The sequence below is a fragment of the Podarcis raffonei genome, chromosome 2 (assembly GCF_027172205.1).
Source record: "Podarcis raffonei isolate rPodRaf1 chromosome 2, rPodRaf1.pri, whole genome shotgun sequence".
Taxonomy (NCBI): Eukaryota; Metazoa; Chordata; class Lepidosauria; order Squamata; family Lacertidae; genus Podarcis; species Podarcis raffonei.
Window position 1 is genome coordinate 83,760,728 of NC_070603.1, and position 8,069 is coordinate 83,768,796.

The 8,069-nt window shown below is 39.3% G+C and overlaps 1 protein-coding gene across 1 annotated transcript in view; it reads left to right on the forward strand.

Annotated features, from left to right (window-relative positions):
• APPL1 (adaptor protein, phosphotyrosine interacting with PH domain and leucine zipper 1) overlaps positions 1-6,705 on the forward strand; it is a 29,699-nt gene extending 22,994 nt beyond the window's left edge. Inside the window, exons 16-22 of the mRNA XM_053377909.1 lie at positions 408-457; positions 1,297-1,471; positions 1,573-1,609; positions 1,943-2,089; positions 2,228-2,278; positions 3,937-4,026; positions 5,178-6,705. Of these exons, the coding sequence (XP_053233884.1) occupies positions 408-457; positions 1,297-1,471; positions 1,573-1,609; positions 1,943-2,089; positions 2,228-2,278; positions 3,937-4,026; positions 5,178-5,327 (700 nt within the window). The 3' untranslated portion in view covers positions 5,328-6,705. The remainder of the gene's footprint in view (positions 1-407; positions 458-1,296; positions 1,472-1,572; positions 1,610-1,942; positions 2,090-2,227; positions 2,279-3,936; positions 4,027-5,177) is intronic.
• Positions 6,706-8,069: the final 1,364 nt, after the last annotated feature.

Below are 8,069 nucleotides of genomic sequence, written 5' to 3' on the forward strand. Positions count from 1 at the left end.
AATAGTATAACAAATAAATGGGATGGTATGCATTCTTGACTGGAGAAGATGGCCTTTTGCTCTGTTTGCAACTTGCAATCTTGCATTGTATTTTTCAAGTGAAAGAAAATTAGCTAACTTATCAGACTAGAATTGAGGTACATAAAAGTTTCTCATGGGTTGCTTTTGATCTTCTAGCTAAAACATTAGGATGGTACTCCAAGCTACTGATCTTTTCACTTGATTTTTACTGAAGTGCAGCAGTTCTTCAGTAGAATAGATCTTCAAAAATTTTATGTTGTGAAACCCATTGCTGCATGTATCATCACATGATCTTAAAATCTTGATCGTTGCTTTGTTATAATACAGAATTAGATTATTGGGATTCAGTGTGCAAGAATCACTCTATTATTATTTATTATTAACAGACGAACAAATCCATTTGGAGAATCTGGAGGAAGCAAATCAGAAACAGAAGGTAGAGCAAAACTGTACTTAAATTGAAGATGTATTTAATTATAATCTCTGTAGCCCCCTCCTCCTTCTTCTAAACGTGTTGATGAAAAGTGTTGGCAAACACTTTTGCAGTTGAGCCTGAACAGAATTAAACAGTTCCTAGTTGGAGTTTTAATAATTTTCATAGCTAATGCCTCCTAGTAGGGAAGTGGGGTAGGCTTTGAGACTAGAAATTCCTGTCTTTCTCCCAGTGTTCCTGTCCATTTCACACCTTGTTCATCCTGAGGAGAAAATAACTGAAAACTGGCCATCCTGTTTGCTTGACAAAAGGGTGAAAGACTTTTGATGGTGAGCGATTAACTGAACCATCTCTTTGTCTGCCTCCTGTACCATTAGCTTGAAGGCCTCCATTCAGGAGTTTGGATAGACTTTGCTAGCAGCTTGATTTGCAAGGTATGAAGTATTTCCTGAGATGAGGCCAGCATCAGGCTTGTACCAAGGTCAAGCAAGGTTCAAGATGGAGAATCTCATGTCGTGTTTAACCTATGTCAATCTTGTACATCATCATCATGATCATGGCATCATGATCTACAGAGACAAACTATATAATAAGTTCAGATTTGCACACTCCTGTCCACATCTCCAAAGGCAAGGAAGCACAACTTTCATTTGACAGTGCCATTTCTTGTCCTTAGATTGGGGAACGCTTAAATTTGCTATATCCTTTTAAAGTAATTGAAATTGAATTAAATGTATGAAAATTGGGGCAGTGTATTGTTATTCTGTTAGGCCAAGGCCACTGGTTTTCTAGAAAGCCCAGATGTTGTTCATATCATTTTGTTTAATATGTGCTTGCTCCAGATTCTATCCTACATCAGTTATTTATTGTAAGATTCCTTGGATCCATGGAGGTGAAGTCGGATGAAAGTCCTGATGTTGTTTATGAAACAATGCGCCAAATACTAGCAGCTCGAGCCATACACAACATTTTCAGAATGACAGAATCACATTTGTTGGTCACATGTGATTGTTTAAAGTAAGTATTCTCATTCCAAACCAGCACATTTGTCAGTGTTTAATTACAGTTCTCTTTTTCTTTGTATCATAACTTATAGTTTCTTAAATTAACACTTCTAGGTTAATTGACCCTCAGACGCAAGTTACAAGACTCAGGGTGAGTTGCTAAAATCAAAGCAGTTATAGAAACATACTTCATGATACATCAATACACTCTCTGTTTTCTGTCAATTATAAGTTGCACCCAAGCTTACCTTCCATTTACTATGTGTACTTTTACCACAACTTAACAGGCTCAGGTTCCACATATTTATCATATAACGTCCATTCCGTAGTGTCACATTTACACCAGCATTTGTAACTTGTAAGTTATAACAGCAGCCTCCAGATGTTGCTGAACTACACCTCCCATCTGGCCCAGCAACTAACATTAAATATGTTTATCTGGTATTCAATGAGCTTTAAAGTTCTCTCATTTTTTTCTTAACAGTTTCCGTTGCCAAATGTAGTTCTGTATGCCACACACCAGGAAAACAAACGGCTTTTTGGATTTGTGCTTCGGACTTCAGCAGGGAGAGCAGACAGTAGACCAACTTCAGTCTGCTATATATTTGAATCAAATAATGAAGGGGAAAAGGTATTTATCATGATCCAGCTAAAGTTCTCCAATACGCTGAACTATTCTATACTTGCAGCAATGTGATTTAATTATATATTTAAAGATGGTCACAGTTGATCATGTTTGCTGTGTGTTCCTTTTTCCCCTCCCATTTAGATTTGTGATTCTGTGGGACTTGCAAAACAGATCGCATTTCATGCTGAATTGGTAAGACTTTTCATTTGATGTAAAATATGTATGCGTTCTGTTGGCACCGCAGAATTAATGAGCTGAAAGGAACCTGAAGGCCATCAGTTTAGGCATCTTCAATAACACAATATATTTTGCCTATTAACCATTTCTAACATGTTCTGTTAACCAGTTGTTTCTTAAATGTACTATGACCAGTGCTGTGGGCCTGCATTTCTTCCAGTGCTTTTTTTTCTGGAGAAACATTTCTGTTTCATAAGTTCTTTATTAATAGTGAATGGATGCCAATTGGAAATATATTAAGCAGTTTGAAAGTTTTTTAGTTTTGTTTACTAAATACAAGTAAAATAAAGATGCTAAAGTAGATCACTCCTTAGGCCATCAGAAACTTTTCTGATGCAAGCTGCAAATTATTCTATGATTTCTTTTTTAATTTGAATTTTAACTTTTTTGGAACATCCATATCACTGATTTTTACAGAGATACCTGTAAGCAAACACTTTAGTACAGCAATCCAGATCTGCATTGCATTTGGCATGAGTTGCTAGCTATCAGGAGTTGGAGAAGAAAAACCGTATTAACTTCAAGGCAAAATTAGAAGTGTCCTTTGTGACTCCTCATTTAACCACCCTGAGCTAGAGAACAGGAATGTATTTACAGCAGGGGTGGCCAGCTCCCAAGAGACTGTGCTCTACTTACAGAATTAAAAACTGGCAGTCATCTACCCCCATTTTTGGGGGGTTCAGGTCAAAGTTGTTGACTTTTTTTTAGGGAGGGGGAAAGCCACGATTTTTAGGGGTACAGGGCAAGGTTGTTGAGATTTTTGTAGGGAGGAGGGAGGAGGAAAGCCTCATTTTTATGGGTTTTGGGAGAAAAAACAGCCACTCACCAGCAGATCTGGGGAAACAAACAGCCTCACTGAGTAAACTCCGTCTTCCTTTCTGCAGATCGTGCAACAATGGAGGGTGGGGCGAGGGGGCTGGAGCCAGATTCTGTTTTACCAATGCTAAGAAAAGGGACCCAGCGATCGACCGCAATCTACCAAAACCTCCCGGGGATCTAACAGTAGATCGCGATCGACCTGTTGGACACCTCTGATTTACAGGAACAGAGTTCCTTAAGCCTTTAAAGGCCATTGTCTCAAATTAAGGACTAGACATGCTGCCTGAAACCACTTTTCTAGGTTTTTTGGCTTTACAAATTCCTACCCACTGCCCAGCCATATCTTTTGAGAACATGCTTCATGACTATCTGTTGCTAAAGTATTATTAAATCATGGCATGTGGTCACTGTGAAATCATGCTGAGTTTTCGTTTAAAAAAGCAACAAAAAACTTGCAGCATTGCAAAGTAGGCAGGAAATTCCTTTTCAAACTGGTATTTGGTAGTGTTGCCAACAGTGTCCAGTATAGAAATTATCTGGTCTGGTAGTTTATTGCTTTTCTGCTGTAATCTGATGGTGCAGAAGAATCATGCAGAATCATGCAGGCAGTTCCTCTATTTTGAAAGGCAGCAGCAGATATTTATTAAAAATATTTGCTACGTACATCAGTTCTCTGAAGTGAAACTTTCCATGGAACATATTATATAACATACTAATGCAATTTTTCATCAAGTATTTATGATGTAAATTACTTTAACAATTATTAATGTGCTGTACCTTTTTTAATTTTCCAGGATCGCAGAACATCAGAAAAGCAGAAAGAAATGGATAGAGTGAAAGAGAAACAACAAAAAGAACTCAGTAAACAGAAACAAATAGAAAAGGTATGTTGTTTGCCAAAATTTTACCTGGAAAAGAACATGTATGCAAGAAAACAGATTTGTTCTAATGACTAAACTACAATGCAAATTTAGCTTTAGAATTTGCATGAGCGTGGGCCTTTTCTGTAGAACATCTGCATTGAGAAGCATTGAAAACTAGTTACTGGAGAAAAGGCAAGTAGCGGGGGAGGCTGGTTGTCTTCATGCCCTGGAGTCTTCCAAGAATTGTCCAGTTTTATAACTTGTGGTTTGGTGGCCATAGTAAAATTCCTGCTAGTCTTTTATGGTTGAAAATCATTGCACTATTTGTATGCCTGTTATATATAAGAACATTAAGAATAGCCCTAGACCAAAGGCCTATCCTATCCCACAGTGTCTGGCCAGATACCTCTGGGAAGCCCACAAACTAGACATGGTGGCAATAGCTCTCTTCATTGTTTCCCTGCAGCTGGTATTCAGCATCACACCCTTCTGATTTTGGCTTGCCAGACAGAGCATTCCGCACTCTCTTCCCCCTATAAAGTTTCTTAGTAGTTCTCCTGATTCTCTGGAGTGGATTTGAGGGAGGCACAGTGAAAGGAGGCAGGGAAAGCTCTCGAGGGAGCCCTGGCAGTGGCTTCTGCTAATGCTTAAGATCCCTTGAATTTGGGCCATGGTGTCACTGATCCTGGAGGTAGTATGCAGCCATCATGACTAGCAGCCATTGATAGCCTTATATTCCATACATTTGACCAACCTCCTTTTAAAGTAATCCAAGTTGGTGGCTACTGCATATCATGTGGTAGCAAATTCCATAGTTTTAGCTGTGCATTGTGTAAAGAAGTGCTTCCTGAATCTTTCACTATTCAGCTTCATTGGATAACAATTCCCGATTCTAATATAATCACTTTCACCATGCCATGCATAATTTTATAAAACCATATTGTATCTTCCCTTACTTCCCTTGTTCACCTTTTTTCTAAAACAAAAATCTTACATTGTTGTAAACTTCCTTTGTAGGCTACCCTTTCTGCACCTTTTCCAGCTCTGTAATACCTTTTGGGGGATGTGGTGATCAAAATCTACACTGGTATTCCAAGTGTTTCAACAGCATAAGTCTGTATAAATGCAGTTACAATGGAAAGTCCAATTTAAAACTGAATGCTTTCTTTCAGGATTTGGAAGAGCAAAGCCGGCTAATAGCTGCTTCTAGTAGATCCAACCAGAGCACTGGGGAGGGACAATTTGTAGTCCTTAGCAGTAGTCAGTCAGAAGACAGTGATTTGGGAGAAGATGGAAAGAAGAAACGAGAATCTGAAGCATGAAGTGACTCTGGTGTGCAAGTCTTCGGACCTGTTATCTGACATGGAAAGTCGGAGAAACAAAGGTGGTGGGTTTGCTTTATTAGATGAAACTCCATTGTGCTTTGATTTTTCTTAAACAGCCAGCTTAATGTGAATATGGACTTTCTTCCATATCATAAGGTACCATGGTGAAACTTAGCAGAAGTATACATGGCTATATATGGATCTTTTTTTCTTCTTCACTTGCCTTGCTGTGCAGATAATTTCATGAGGAAAAAATTGGTATAAGGTAAGCATAATAGACAAAAGCTTTCGTGTTCACTTTCAACCTGCATTGGATAACCATTTAGTGTGTTGTGGCAAAAACAGAGTCCTTTGACTCTTTTAAAGATTTAACAAATTTAATATTATGAAGTGGAGTGGAGTCTGCGAAGGGCTCTGCTATAATAAATTTGTTAGTCCTTATTTTTTCAAAGTTCATTTTGATTCCCAAAGATTACTGAGAACAGAAACAGAGTGCTTGCTTGGAGTTTAAACATGTCTGAAAATGAATTGCCAGCAGAGAAAAGTTCAGGAAAACTGGTAATGCTGCAATGCTATTTTTACTTGAGAATGTACTTGGTGGTACTGCCCTTGGCTATTCTGCATTATACTTCAGAGCACTTTGGTGTGGAGGGTGTCAGAGACATTAAAGCACATATTAGAAGTTAGGCTGCAATTGCAGTATGTGTTTTGGTAATGTACGAATACGTTTTGTAACAAATACAAATAGATGAGAAGAACAATTTGTATGGAGACATTGCCAACTATTATTTCAGATAAAACTGATTCTGTGATCCATGCCCATATTTGCACAATTTCTCTAAATACCATTTAGCAAGACTTACTGAACAATTCCACATACAGCATAAGTGCATTTACAGTAAATCTGCTGAATCACTGAGGAAAATTATGCTGACCCTCTTCTTCTTGATCCTTTTTAATTGCAAGTGCATGACAAGTTTAGTTATATCAAACATGCATTGGCCTTTTCCTCCAGCAAAGTAATACTATCAATACAAAACAGTGCATCTGTTTTTACAATAGTCAGATCCTTTAGTTTATGCAAAAAGAACAGTTGGTCCTACCTGAAGAGCAGACTTGATAGGTTGCTGATGACTTGAATGAGTTGGGTATTATCTTATCATGTGACGAAGGCAGGAGGGCAAAGAACCCTGGGAGGCAGGTGCAGTCATTCTTCAGTTTTATATGATTCACCGAACTCCAACAGGCATTGAACTTACAGTAGGAATGAAAATTCTCTACATATGCCTGCCTCTCTCCTGGCTCAATATGTAAACTTGCCTGCCTCTCTCCTGGCTCAATATGTAAACTTTAAATAAACATATGTTGAAAACAATGCAGCAACTAACCAAATTATCAATATCACTACAGTCTATTCCAGGGAGAGGTCCCATTCATGTCATCAGTAGCCTATCAAATCTACTCTTCTGATAAGACCAATTGTTCTGTTTGATTCAGTTGCTGATGCCATGAATGGGATGAACGTATCACAGCTTTCCCAATTAGGGCGGGTCCCAAATGCAGTTACAGTGACTAAAGCACCTGTTGAAGGACTGCATGCCCAAAGGTAGCATCAGCCAAAGCAGAGAGGTCCACTTTGTAATGCCTGGTGAATATACTTGGTGAGGACCAAGTAGCTGCTTTACAGATCTTTAATAAAGGAGCATTAACTATAAACGCAGCTGAAGTTGCTGTTGATCTAGCAAACTTTTCAAGCAGGGGGCCGGTCCACTGTCCCTCAGATCTTGTGGGGGGCTGGACTATATTTTGGAAAGAAAGAAAAAAGAACAAACACCAGGCAGGCCCCACAAATAACCCAGAGATGCATAAAAGGACACATCTACTCATGTAAAAACAAGCTGATTCCTGGACTGTCCGCGGGCCAGATTTAGAAGGCGATTGGGCCGCATCCGGCCCCTAGGCCTTAGTTTGCCTACCCATGATCTAGTGGAATGAGCCAATATGTGCAATGGCTGAGGCAACTTGAGTGACTCGTACGCTAGAGGTGTGCAAGCCCTGTTCCACCTTGCAAGGGTGAAAGGAGCAACCTTTATACCCATAGTTGAAAGTATATGAGCAAGGAGTCAGTGATTCTAATGTCCTTTCAATATACACCTTCAGTGTAAGGCAAACATCAAAGTTGTGCCACGCTTTCTCTCTCGGATGTTTTGGATCTGGACAAAAGATAGGTAGCACCAACTCTTGCTGGACATGAAAGTGGGAAAGGAAGGCTCTGTTAGAACCCCTTTGTCTTTGTGAAAGATGCACAGATGTTTAGCTACCAATAATACAGACAACTCAGACACTCGATATGCGGACATAATGGCCACGGGGAAGAGAACCTTAAAGGATAGATGCTTTACAGATATCTTGCACAAAGTTTCAAACGGTGGTTTCTGCAGAGCTGCCAGCACCATATGCAAACTCCAGGAAGGAAAACAATGTCCCCCTCAAAAAGCATTTAACTAATGAGTTTTGCAAATTTGTGAAATGGGGGCACGACCTGTAGTGCACAAACGGAAGGTGTTGCGGAAACTTGCCTTTTTAGAGCATTTGGTTTCAAACCATTCTGTAGCCCATGCATTGAAAGTGTAACATAGCTCACATAGAGCTTCAGTTCCGGAAATGTCCAGAACTGAAACTCTATGTAGACACAGCTTCACTGTAGAAACACCAAGTTGATAAATTGGTCCAGGTTGC